The 13,800-nt window shown below is 46.0% G+C and overlaps 1 protein-coding gene across 1 annotated transcript; it reads left to right on the forward strand.

Annotated features, from left to right (window-relative positions):
- Window positions 1-1,322: 1,322 nt before the first annotated feature.
- LOC130485107 (zinc finger protein 345-like) lies at window positions 1,323-13,589 on the forward strand. Its single transcript, XM_056858252.1, has 7 exons — window positions 1,323-1,790; window positions 2,366-2,450; window positions 4,635-4,817; window positions 5,843-6,127; window positions 7,401-8,346; window positions 9,672-9,948; window positions 13,539-13,589. Exons 1-7 carry the CDS (start codon window positions 1,323-1,325, stop codon window positions 13,587-13,589), a joined length of 2,295 nt encoding a protein of 764 aa, XP_056714230.1.
- Window positions 13,590-13,800: the final 211 nt, after the last annotated feature.

Here is a 13,800-nt window from a genome sequence, read left to right on the forward strand (position 1 = left end):
TTGTGTTCAGTTTTGGGCTCCGCAGTTTAAGAAGGATATAGGCAAGCTGGAACGTGTCCAGAGGAGGACATCGAAGATGATGAGGGGTCTGGAGACCAAGTCCTATGAGGAAAGGTTGAATGAGCTCCATATGTTTAGTCTGGAGGTGAGACAGTTGAGAGGTGATATATTTATATTAAGTATCTTCCAATACTTTGTAGAGGAAAGTGGCGGCAAACTGCTTCTCACTTGCCTTGAAAGCCCCTTGCTGTGGTTTCCATAAGTCAATTTTTATTTTTATGTTATTATACTCTGTTTATACTCCATCTTTCTCCTCAAGAGAGACCCAAAGCAGCTTCTATCGGTCTCCTCCCATTAATCCTCACAACAACCCTGTGAGGTAGGTTAGGCCAAGAGCTTGCAAACGTCTCAATGCCATTCAGCAAGCTTTCGTGGCAGAGTGGGGATTTGAACCGAGGTCTCCTGGGTACTGAACTTATACTCTTCTTTGAAAAACCACTGTAAGACTAACAGATTCCCCTTTAGAAGCCTCTTGGGTGAAACGCATAGAAAATTTTACCTGTTTTTGCACCATCGGCCTTGACACTATTTTTTTTTTATCACCTGTGACTGGTGGGGCCCTTTTATTTCCCCTTGCTCCCAGGTTCCTGTCCAACACTCTAACCACTACACCACTCTGGCTCTCCACACCATGCTGGTTGTGACTTGACAGCACTTATGTATGGATGGGGAGGGGCTGTAGCTGAGTGGCAGAGCATCTGCATGGCATGCAGAAGGTCCCAGGTTCAGTCCCCGGCATTTCCAGTCAAAGGGACTAAGCAAGTAGGTGATGTGAGTAGACCTCTGCCTGAGACCCTGGAGAGCCGCTGCTGGTCTGAGTAGACAATGCTGACTTTGATGGACCAAAGGGGGTCTGATTCAGTATAAGGCAGCTTCATGTGTTCATGTGATGAATAGAGTGGCCGGTGGTGCAGGTGGGAGCCTCTGAGGAAGGGAAAGCAGAGGAATGTATTGGGGGGGGGTGTCAAGGAAAGGCAGAGAGGGAGAGAAGGGAAGGAAGGGTAACAGAGAGGACAGCATCTCGGATCCTCTGTCTGGTCCCCCTCCCCTCAAGAGAGAAGGTTTAGGTCTGCATGAGTTACTCTCCCACCCCCCAGGTTGTAGTTTCTCTGTGGGATTGAGTCTGTCCTTGCCTTTCCCACAGGGGCAGGACCTGGGAGCTCAGCTGAAAGCTCCTTATTGGCTGCAAGTCTGAACATTTAGGATAAAGCGCTTGGCAGGGATTCCATTAAATGAGACTCTCTTTGCCTGCGGAACAAAATATGGCCAGAGAAAACGGTGATTATGGGGCCCTTTGGAGGGCTGCTCTGGAGGAAAGGATAAAGAAGGAAGACTTGGCAGAGCCTGAAGCCTGCAGAGGCCATGAAGCCCCTTGGGTGGGGAGCAGTGGGGGATTCTGGGAAGGAACCCTGCCGAAGATCCAGGCTGAAGAAGCTCTCAGCACAGATCTACAGCACCAGCGATTCAGGCAGTTCTGCTACCAGGAGGCGGAAGGGCCCCGAGAGGTCTGCAGCCGACTCCACCATCTTTGCTGCCAGTGGCTGAAGCCAGAAAGGTGCACCAAGAAGGAGATGCTGGACCTGGTGATCCTGGAGCAGTTCCTGGCGGTCCTGCCCCCAGAGATGCAGAGCTGGGTCCGGGAATGTGGGCCAGAGACCAGTTCCCAGGCGGTGGCCCTGGCAGAAGGCTTCCTCCTGAGCCAGGCAGAAAACGAGAACCTGGAACAGCAGGTAAGAGGGTTTAATCTACTGTAGCTAAGCAGAGTCGGTACTTGGAAGGGAAACCTCCAAGGAAGACTCTGCAGAGGAAGGCAATGCAAAACCACCTCTGCTTAATCTCTTGCCATGAAAATCCCACCAGGGGTCACCGTAAATTGGCTGCAACTTGACGGCACTTTATACACACAGTCCCAGCCTAACCCTGACCTGGATGGTCCAGGCTAGCCTGATCTCAGAAGATCTCAGAAGATAAGCATGGTCAGCCCTGGTTAATACTTGGATGGGAGACCATCAAGGAAGACTTGGATTACTACGCAGAAGCAGGCAATGGCAAACCACCTCTGAATGTCTCTTGCCTTGAATACCCTGCAGGGTTGCCATAAGTCAGCTGTGACTTGATGGCATTTCCTGCCACCAGTCCCATCCTATCCTCTAAGTGACCCACAGGAGGAAGTCCTTGTGCTATTTCTGTGCATCAGCCTCTTTCTTTTCTTTTTTTCTTTTTTTTTTTTTTTGCCTAACTGTGATCCTGACAGTTCTTTCAATCTCATGGTCTTTTCGCTGACTTGGTCGCTGGTTTTACACAGGTACAGGAGGCTCCTTTGGACACTGAAAAGAACCTGCCTTTGAGGGGGATGGTAGCGGAGTATGACCAAGATGCCACCTCACTGGGTAAGGATTGACAGGGCCCATTTTAACTTCATTTCTCCTTTTAATAAACGCTTCTCCTGATACATCCCCCCCAAAGAGCAATTTGTTCAACTGGTGAAAACTTATTGATGATCCCTGGCCCGAAAAACATCTGGCTGTCCTCAACCAGGGCCCGGGCTTTATCAGCTCTGGCCCCAGCCTGGTGGAACAGCCCCTGAGGGACTTGAAGCAATTTCACAGGGCCTGTGAGACATATGGCTGAGGACAGCGACAGTTTCCATCTTGCTGGTCTCCCTGTGTGTCCCCCCCCCCCTCCATCACTGCTGGGAATACTTTAGTATTTCTTATCGGTTTTTGTTTATCAGATATGGACTAAGGGCAACTTGGATGTTTTAAATGTGTATAGTTTTAAATTGTATTTATAATTGTTATTTTTTTGTGTTGTTTTTAACTCGTTTATACTGTTTTAATGATGTGTGGCCGCAAGACCTTTGGGTGAGTGGCAACTGAAAAAATCTAATAAATAAATAAAGTTCAGCTTTCATAAAACAAAAAACCCTAGCCACAGATGGTGTTTTAATAGCATTGAATCCCAAAAGAGAGGATTTCCATTCTTCAGGCAGATATAGCCGAGAAAAAACAGGGGGGAATGAGAAGGTACTAAAAATGTCAGCTAGACACACTATAGTCAAATAGTACCTCCTAAAATAAAATATTACTACATTAATAGATGATAAACATACAATTTTTTAAATAAGTTCAACATAAGTAGGTTATGACTCACCATGAGGTATTAATCAAAAATATTTCAACACAACTAATATATTAAAATATATATTGTAGATGTAACATACAATATCCACTTCTATAGCAGTGTATAAAGTAATCTTGCAAGTATATATTCAGCAGGTGATTCAATACATTGAATTCAAATTTTGGTTCAACAGGTAGTGTTCACCAGGTAGTGTCCCAACAGGTCGTATTAGTAGGTCTATTGGTGTAAATTTAGAATTAACAAATGATGTACCGTAGTCCTATTGTTTCATATTAATACTTATACCCGGGAACTTGTCTCAATACTACCTGTTGGAACACTACCTGTTGAACCAACAATTTGCTCCAATAGGACTACATCATTTTGTTAATGCTAAATTTACACCAGTAGACCTGCTAATACGACCTGTTGGAACCAACAATTTGAATTACATTGAACTGAATAATCTGTTGAATATAGACATGTAGGATTACTTTATATACTGTTATATAAGTGGATATTGTCTGTTACATCCACAATGTATATTTTTGTATATTAGTTGTGTTGAAATATTTTTTTATGTATATCTCATGGTAAGTCATAACCTACTTATGTTGAACTTTTAAAAAAAGATTATGTGTTTATAATTATTAATGTTGTAATCTTTTATTTTAGGAGGTACTGTTTGACTATAATGTGTCTGTTCTCCAGGCAGGACCTGGAGGTCTCTCAGAATTACGACTGACCTCCAGACTACAGAGATGAGTTCACCTGGAGAAAATGGCTGCTTTGGAGGGAGGACTGTATGGTGTTATACCCTGCTGAGGTTCCTCCCTAGACTTCACCCACAAATATCCAAGAATTTCCAAACCCAGAATTGACAGCCCTATGGATGAGACAAAGTTGTATGGCCCCAGAGCGTGGCCTAGCTGAGAGATTCTGCCCCCGGATGTTTTGAGGGCCATGAGGGCTTTGAAAGGGCTGAGAGGAATTGATGGACTGATATGTGTTTTCACCATGGAGGCTGAATGGAACCTCCATATTCAAAGGCAGTCTACTTTGGAATACCAGCTGCTGCTGCTGCTGATGCGAGCCAATATAAAAGAACTGCAATATACACCATAAAATGCAGTAAATAGATAAAGGATGCAACATTTTCCCCAACCTTTCTTTCCCCAGCAGAGGATGGAATGCCACGAGCTATAAAGTCTGAATTTTTTCCTGTTCAGGGTGTGGAGGAAACAGCTTCCGGTCAGCCAGATCAGGTAGGAAAGGGATTGTGGGGGTGGTGGGAAGGGGGCACCCTTGGTACCCTGGGCCCCCAAATACTTCTCTATCCTTCTGTCAAATCTGCCCTCTGGGAAAGCTGTGATGGTCCCTTAGAAAAGATTCAGTCTTGCAGGGGAATATCCGGACACATGAAAGTAGCCGTGATTGTGGTTTGCTGTCAGAAGGAAAGAAGCACAACTTCATCTCTGAGGAGAAAATATTTTCTTGCTGCCTGCAGGGTCCGGTGTCCTTTGAGGAGGTGGTGGTGTGCTTCACCGAAGAGGAATGGGCACTGCTGGATCGAGGCCAAAGGGCCCTGTATGGGGAAGTGATGGAGGAGAATTATGAGACGGTGGCCTCTCTGGGTAAGGTTCCCTGCTTTTCCCCTCAATCATTCAAGCTAGTCATGGTCCCGCTCCAGTTTCTGAGACCAGGGAGAGATTGGACGTGGGCAGAGGAAGAAATGATGTGAGGTTGGGGGAAAAGCTGACCCACAACTGCCTGTTTCTCATGGGATTCCCCTCCTCCCTGAAGAATTGGGTTTGCCATTTGCAGGGTGGTGGTGTTATAAAATCATAGAGTTGGAAGGGCCCATATAGGCCATCTAGTTCAACCCCCTGCCCAATGCAGGATCAGCCTAGAGCATCCCTCACAAGTGTTCATCCAGCTGTTGCTTCAAGACTGCCATAGAGGGGGAGTTCACCACCTCCTTTGGCAGCCGATTCCATTGCTGAACAACTCTCACTGTAAAAAAATAAATCCTAATATCCAGTCGGTACCTTTCCACCCATAATTTAAACCCATTATTGTGAGTCCTATCCTCTACTGCTAATAGAAACAGCTCCCTGCCCTCTTTTAAGTGACGGACTTTAAGAGAGCTATCATGTCCCCTCTCAACCTCCTCTTCTCCAGACTGAGAAAATTCCTTCTAACAGAAGGGGAGCCATTTTTACCAATTGTCCCCTCCCATAGAATACCTCTTACTCCCTGCTAATCTGTTTCTGGGGGTCCCCTCTTTCCCAGGAACTACTACTTGGGGCCTGTTTGAGCGGCTATGGTGAAAGGAAGATAAGAAAGTCCCATTCCGCTGATGAAAATCCCTTCTATCCACCATTTCCACCAGAGAGTCTTAACATTGGGGTTTACAACTCCAGAATGGGAAATTTCTGAAGATGCTGAGAGTGGAGACTGGGGAGGGCAAGGTGTGGGGAGAGGAAGTCCATAAGTAGGGTATAGTACCCTGGAGTCCATCCTCCAAAGCAGCCGTTTTCTCCATGGGAACAGATCTCTGTAATTCAGTTGTAATTCCAGGAGATCTCCAGGTTCCACCTAGACACTGGCAACCTTATTTTTCAGGGTTTCTCTCTCTCTCTCTCTTTTGTTCCATCAGGTTTGGGGTGGAGGAGTGAGAATGAGGGAGACCCATTCACAGGTGGCCAATCTGAAGAGGAGGAAGAGCAGAAAAGAGAAAACAATGAAAGGGGAAAGAGCAATTTTTCTGCTTCTCAGGGTGGTGAGATCCATGAAGCCCTAATTCAAGAGCAAGTAGACATAGGAAAGGGACAGATTCCGTGTCCCGTGTGTGGAAAATGCTTCAACATTCAATCCAAATTTAATAACCACTGGACGGTTCACACCGGGGAAAAACCTTTCAAATGCTCAGAGTATGGGAAGAGCTATCATGTCCCCCCTCAACCTCCTCTTCTCCAGACTGAGAAAATTCCTTCTAATAGAAGGGGGAGCCCTTTCTACCAATTGTCCCCTCCCATAGAATACCTTTTACTCCCCCCTAATCTGTTTCTGGGGGTCCCCTGTCCCCCAGGAACAACTACTTGGGGTCTGTTTGAGCTGCTGTGGTGGAAGGAAGATAAGAAAGTCCCATTCCGCTGATGAAAATCCCTTCTATCCACCAAGTCTTACTGCAGGATCCAAGCCTATTTTTGGTTTGGTGCAATATCTTAGCATATAAATTTAAAAGGACCATTATATGCCAGAAAAGCTGATAACTGGGGCATAAGATATTAAGAAAAGCCATGTTGGATCAGACCAAGGCCCATCAAGTGCAGCAGTCTGTTCACACAGTGGCCAATCAGGTGCCTCTAGGAAACCCCCAAACAAGATGACTGCAGCAGCATTATCCTGCCTGTGTTCCACAGCACCTAATATATTAGTCATGCTCCTCTGTTTCTGGAGAGAATACGTATTCATCATGCCTATTATCCAGTACTCCAGTTTGAAGAGATCCTTTTGGAGCTCTTCACAGTCTGGTTTTGTTTTAACCACCCGAAATAATTTGGTGTCATCTGCAAACCTGGCCACCTCGCTGTTCACCCCCAGCTCCAGGTCACCGATGAACAGGTTGAAAAGCACCAGTTCAAACACAGATCCCTGAGGGACACCACTGCTCACATCCCTCCATTGGACAATTCCTGGATTTGTAGATCCATTTCCACCAGAGGGTCTTAACAGTGGGGTTTACAACTCCAGAATGGGAAATTTCTGAAGATGCTGAGGGTGGAGACTGGGGAGGGCAAGGTTTGGGGAGAGGAAGGCCATGTGTGTGTGTGTGTGTGTGTTAAGTGCCCTCAAGTCGCTTCTGACTCATGGCAACGCTATGAATGAAAGTCCTCCAAAATGTCCTATCTTTGACAGCCTTACTCAGATCTTGCAAATTGAGGGCTGTGGCTTCCTTTATTGAGTCAATCCATCTCTTGTTGGGTCTTCCTCTTTTCCTGCTGCCCTCAACTTTTCCTAGCATGACTGTCTTTTCCATAAGTAGGCCATAAGTAGGGTATAATACCCTGGAGTCCATCCTCCAAAGCAGCCATTTTCTCCATGGGAACTGATCTCTGTAGTTCAGTTGTAATTCCAGGAGATCTCCAGGTTCCACCTAGGCACTGGCAACCTTATTTTTCAGGGTTTTTTTTCTCTCTCTTTTGTTCCATCAGGTTTGGGGTGGAGGAGTGAGAATGAGGGAGACCCATTCACAGGTAGCCCATCTGAAGAGGAGGAAGAGCAGAAAAGAGAAAACAATGAAAGGAGAAGGAGCAATTTTTCTGCTTCTCAGGGTGGTGAAATCCATGGAGCCCTAATTCAAGAGCAAGTAGACATAGGAAAGGGACAGATTCCGTGTCCCGTGTGTGGAAAATGCTTCAACATTCAATCCAAATTTAATAGGCACTGGACGGTTCACACCGGGGAAAAACCATTCAAATGCTCAGAGTGTGGAGAGAACTTCCGTCAGAAGGACAAACTGACTACGCATCAGCGAATCCACACAGGAGAGAAACCATACCTGTGCATGCAGTGTGGGAGGAGCTTCAGTTCCAACTCACACCTTACACTACATAAAAGGATTCACACTGGAGAGAAACCATATAAATGCCCACAGTGTGGAAAGAGCTTCAGCATTCGCTCAAACCTTCAACGACATCACAGAATCCATACCGGGGAGAAACCATATGAATGCCCCGAGTGCGGCAGGGGCTTTGTGAATAATCCTGATCTTACAAGACACCAAAGGATCCACACAGGAGAGAGACCTTTTAAATGCGCTGAGTGTGGGAAACAGTTCAATCAGAAGGATGAATTGACCATACATCAAAGAATCCACACAGGGGAAAAACCTTTCATTTGCACAGTGTGTGGAAAGCGGTTCCGTGCGAAGAGTTCACTTTCTATACACCAGCAGATTCACACTGGGGAGAAGCCCTTCAAATGCTCCGAATGTGGAAAGAGCTTCCTTAACAACAGAGGCCTTATGAGGCATCAGAGAAGCCACACCGGGGAGAAGCCTTTTACGTGTTTGGAGTGCAATAAGAGCTTTTCTGAAAACTCAGCCTTAAAGAAGCACTTGAGAATCCACAGTGGGGAGAGACCTTTTACGTGTTTGAAGTGTAGCAAGAGCTTTTGTGAAAAATCAGCCTTAAACAAACATTTGAGGATTCATACAGGGGAGAAGACATATCAGGGTTTGTGATGTGGGAAGTGGTATATTTCATCAGATGACCCAAAAAAAGGGAGCCACTGCAGACCAACACAGCTACCTACCTAAACTATTTAAAAAAACTGAGTCACAGGAGAATCCTGTAAATTTACCTTTTAAGGAGAATCAAACTGGCTTACAATCTCCTTCCCTTCCTCTCCCCACAACAGACACCTTGTGAGGTAGGTGAGGCTGAGAGAGCTCTAAGAGAAATGTGACTAGCTTTCCTGAATCAAATCCTGATGGGGTCATACAGCTTTGTATCTTCATCCTCCTTGGTGACCCCCACCCACCCAAATTGGGCCACCTCATTCACCCCTGCCTCCAGATCCTCTCTCAGTTAAATAGCACCGCTCCCCATACAATTCCTGGGGGAAACCGCCAGCTCCATTCTTTCCATTTTGAAAGAACTGTTGGGGTTCCTCATCTCTTCCTGTTTCAGTTTCTCTGGTGCCCACTATTTCCTGACCCCTCCATTACCTCTTCTCCCACTCTTGGGCTTCAAGACATAATTCTGGGTTAGTGAAGATTGTTGGCTGTCTTTGAAGTCCACTGTAAAACCAGCATCTAGATATATGCAATGTGTTATTCAGGCATGCAATGTTACCCAGCCCAGTTCTCAAATGAACTCCAGCAGGAATCTGTCAGATCCCATAAGATAATTATTTTGATCCTGGACCAGAGGACAGTCAAAAACATATTCTGTTGAAGTTGGAGCTCACTACCAAACCAAGGGCTCTTCTTGCCTAGAGACAAGCAAATAATTTAACTTTTGTCACATGGTGTAATTTTGATCACATTTACGTCTTCAGGATATGGCCCGTGTTCCTCAGGTTGTTTTTCTGTGTCCTCATCTCAGTATCGTCTCTGCATCGGTTCTGAATTTCTGATAGTGTTTGGGGCTTTTGTGGGGCTCTGTGGAAAGGCATTTTATGTGTTCCAGCAACACTCAATAAACTCAGTCTACTGTTTCCTACATTTTGGTTTCTATTTAGGGTCCTTTAACACACATCAGTTCCATTTTCTTGTTCTCTTTCCCATAATAACCCTGATTGATTTTGTAATGCTTCTTCAGAACTACACTTACACATCTTGTGGGTCTTCAAGTCTCTCTCTGCTCCCCTGACCCCAGGACAGTTTCACTTTTCCCAGAAATATTTAGGAAAATGCCAGTTTGAACTTGGAGTAAGGCCTGGTCTCCAAATAATTATGTTATGGGATCTGGCAAATGTAGCGAGTGCGGGAAAAGCTTCACTCAGTTTAAGAACCTAATTTCACAACAAAGGATCCATAGAGGGGAGAAACCATACAACTGTGCAGAGTGTGGGAAGAGCTTCAAACGGAAGGCACACCTGGACTCCCACCAAACCGTCCACACAGGGGAAAAGCCATATAAATGTTCAGAGTGTGGGAAGTGCTTCATTCAGAAGTCACATCTTACTTCCCATCAAAGAATTCACAGAGGGGAGAAATTCCACAAATGCCTCGAGTGTGGAAAGGGCTTCACTCAGGTAGCAACCCTTATTTCACATCAAAGCATCCATGATGGAGAGAAATTGTACCAGTGCTCTGAGTGCAGCATGACTTTTTCTCAGGAGCGAAGGCTTAAAAATCATCGAAGAATCCACACTATGGTAGAGAATAGAAATACTTTGAGTGAGGAAGGGGTTTTAAACATAACGTGCAAGCCTAACACTAACGTCACATCAAAGAATACATAGGTGGAAGAAACCATACAACTGTTCATACTGCAGCAAATGCAGCAAAACCGGAGGCCCAAAACTACAGACTCTATTCCAGGCATACAAAGAAAAGCCCAGCGTGACAAGGCCCCTCTGTGTATGGTGGACAGAGGCTTGGTAGTAGACTCCGATTTTCCTGTACCTTTCTCCTCTAGCCCTTTTCTTCCTTGGAGTATTTTGTTATGTGGGGCAGATGCGTGTCAGGATTTGCAATTCCTGCTCTTTGTTGCCCTTTGGCATGAGCAAGCCTGTGGCCAAAATAATCCCATACTGGCCTGATCAAGGAGAATGCCATAAATCAGCTTCTGGTGCCCAGCTGACTTTTATATCAGGTAGGGTGGGATAATTTAGTTCTCTCTTTGTATACTTTTAAGCTTGTGGTCATCTTTGGAAGCCTTCTGCTTTCTGCCTTTAATGACACGTACAATCCTAATGTTCTTTTTAGAATAAATGTTTTTGTAACTCTGATCAAAACAGTGTGGTCTTTTATACTTACATAAGAACATAGGAAGGAGCCTCGTGGTGCAGAGTGCTAAGCTTCAGCACTGCAGTCAAAGCTCTGCTCATGACCTGAGTTCAATCACAACAGAAGTCAGTTAAAGGGTCATAATTAATGAACAACGAGCTTTTATACATCTGGAAGGAAGGAGTGGATTTTTACAGAATACAGCAGCCCAGTGTTTGTGTTAGGTGTGTTAGGTGTTACCAAGTTGACTTATGGCAACCCTATGAATTAATGACCTCCAAAACATCCTATCATTTATGAGTTTGCTCAGGTCTTGCAAACTGAAGGCCATGGCTGCTTTTACTGAATCAATGTTTAGTGGCATCCTGAAGCGCAGTTTGGGCAGAAGCTAAAAAAAAGACCAGGGAAGTCCTGGTTGTAAACCAAAACTTGCCCATGAAAGTCACTGGGCAATCTTTTATTGGTGTATTTATTTTATGCCACATTTCCACTTGATCAGGGTTCCCAATGCAGTGTACATTAAAACATTTGAACATTTAAAAACTTGAGTGAGTGGCTCTCTTTCTCTGCCTAACCTACCTAACAAGGCTGTTTTGAGTAGAAAGTGGGATATGGGGCATGGTTTCTGCTCCCCTGAACTTCTTTGAGAAGGTAGTGTGGGATTAAAATCTGACACATTAAAAAAAGAGCACCCTAAGGAACTTTTCAAGTAGATAGGAAGCCACAAAAGGGATTTGGCTAAACAAGGCTCAAAAAGGTCAGTGACCCCTTAGGGTTACCAAGTCTAGGTTGGGAAATGCCTGGAGATTTGGGGGAGGGGTGAAGATTGGGGAGGGTGCAGTTTTGGGAGGGAAGTATAATGGCATACAGTCCACACTTCAAAACAGTCATTTTCTATCAGGGAATTGATCTCAATTGCCTGGTCATAGGTTGTAGTTCCGGGAAATCTCCAGCTGCCACCTGGAGGCTGGCAACGCTACCAGTCAGTGATATTTTTTCCTTTTTAAAAAAGATATTTTATTAACATTTTCAGAAAAAAAATAGATGACAAACATCTACATCCACACAGTTTACCCTTACTTCTGGGGTCAATATCCCTTGGTGTAGTTAATCTATAATGGTTTTGCTTTGAATTAACAGTTATTGCTTTTATCTATGTTTATACTCTGAATTTATCTTAAATCTTATTCCAAACATCTTATTGTGTTCTGTCTCTATTATATATCAGCTAAACTTTCCGATTAGCATATTCAAAAAAGCTCTCCCATTCCTTCTGTATATCTGCAGTCAATCTTCCATTTTTCAACATATTGATTAATCTGTCCATCCCCACCCATTCTTCCCTGTTTCAATCACTGGCACCTCAAAAGCCCTCCAGGTTCCAAGAGGTTAATACCACAGAGTTGCTCCTGAAAGAGCGTCTGAGGACGCCTTCACCTCGGTCCCGCCCCTTCGCGACTTCCCATCCAACACTCTAATCGCATTCCGACGAGAGAGTCGCAAAGGCTGGAGCGGCTGCTTCCTGCTCTGCTCTTCCCCCCCCCTTCCAGCGCCCATTGATTCTCCCCACTTCAAGATCTGGTGAGTTTTATATGCATTTGGCTGATGGGGAGTCTTGCTGGGGGGTGCTGGGGGGTGCTGGGGGTGGGGGGTGCTGGGGGTGGGGGGGGCTGCAGTGGAAGGGGGGAGATGAAATGGGCGACAGCCTCAGTCCCCAAGGAGAGCCAGCTAAATGGGGTGGGAGGAGTGCCGGGTGGGGCTGTGGATAGGGAGGCTGAGGCGCTGGGAACCACAGGGGAGGGGGGTCTGCCCTAGGGTTGCCTGGCAACCTCCAGGTGACGGAGGTCAGTCCCTCTTGAAAAGATGGATGCTATGGAGCGTGGCCTCGATGGCCTTCTTCCTCCCCGTCCCAGGCTCCACTCCCCAAACCTCCAGGAAATTCCCAGCTTGCCATTGGCAACCCTAGCCCAGTCCTGCCTGTTGTGCCCCGTAGAGAGAATGCTTGTGACCAATGGGCATTCAGGGATTTGGATCCTTGGAGAGAACCCCAAGCTCCGCGGGTTGCTCTTGCCTACTGTCCCAAACTACTAACCAAAGTACATACATAACACCTGGGCCCCCGACCCTTTGGCATCCCTAAGTCAAGACTTTCTTTCCTCTGCTGAGCCAGGAGATCACGCCGGCAGATTCCAGGTGTCCAAATTCAAGGCCGGTGTCATTTAAGTGCCCGGGCCCCTGACCCTGCTTCTCACTTGCCTTGAAAGCTCCTTGCTGTGGTTGCCATAAGTCAATTTTTATTTTTATGTTATTCTACTCTGTTTATACTCCATCTTTCTCCTCAAGGGGTCTCCTCCCATCAATCCTCACAGCAACCCTGTGAGGTAGGTTAGGCCAAGAGCATGCGAACGGCTCAAGGCCATTCAGCAAGCTTTCGTGGCAGAGTGGGGATTTGAACCGAGGTCTCCTGGCTACTGAATTTATACTCTTCTTTGAAAAACCACTGTAAGACTAACAGATTCCCCTTTAGAAGCCTCTTGGGCTTGCACCATCGGCCTTGACACTATTTTTTTTTAATCATATGTGACTGGTGGGGCCCTTTTATTTCCCCTTGCTCCCAGGTTCCAGTTTAACACTGTAACCACTACACCACTCTGGCTCTCCACACCATGCTGGTTGTGACTTGACAGCACTTATGTATGGATGGGGAGGGGCTGTAGCTCAGTGGCAGAGCATCTGCTTGGCATGCAGAAGGTCCCAGGTTCAGTCCCCGGCATTTCCAGTCAAAGGGACTAGGCAAGTAGGTGATGTGAGTAGACCTCTGCATCATTTTCTCTCCCACCCCCCAAGTTGTAGTTTCTCTGTGGGATTGAGTCTGTCCTTGCCTTTCCCACAGGGGCAGGACCTGGGAGCTCAGCTGAAAGCTCCTCATTGGCTGCAAGTCTGAACATTTAGGATAAAGCGCTTGGCAGGGATTCCATTAAATGAGACTCTCTTTGCCTGCCGAACAAAATATGGCCAGAGAAAACGGTGATTATGGGGCCCTTTGGAGGGCTGCTCTGGAGGAAAGGATAAAGAAGGAAGACTTGGCAGAGCCTGAAGCCTGCAGAGGCCATGAAGCCCCTTGGGTGGGGAGCAGTGGGGGATTCTGGGAAGGA

The sequence above is a fragment of the Euleptes europaea genome, chromosome 1 (assembly GCF_029931775.1).
Source record: "Euleptes europaea isolate rEulEur1 chromosome 1, rEulEur1.hap1, whole genome shotgun sequence".
In the NCBI taxonomy this organism is placed as follows: domain Eukaryota; kingdom Metazoa; phylum Chordata; class Lepidosauria; order Squamata; family Sphaerodactylidae; genus Euleptes; species Euleptes europaea.

What these genes read in the sequence shown, in the direction of transcription:
- LOC130485107 (XM_056858252.1), top strand. Translation starts at nt 1,323, where the DNA reads ATGGCCAGAGAAAACGGTGATTATGGGGCCCTTTGGAGGGCTGCTCTG. An exon ending in ACGAGAACCTGGAACAGCAG is followed by an intron (nt 1,791 to 2,365) that starts GTAAGAGGGTTT and finishes GGTTTTACACAG; the next exon opens with GTACAGGAGGCTCCTTTGGA. An exon ending in TGAGACGGTGGCCTCTCTGG is followed by an intron (nt 4,818 to 5,842) that starts GTAAGGTTCCCT and finishes TTGTTCCATCAG; the next exon opens with GTTTGGGGTGGAGGAGTGAG.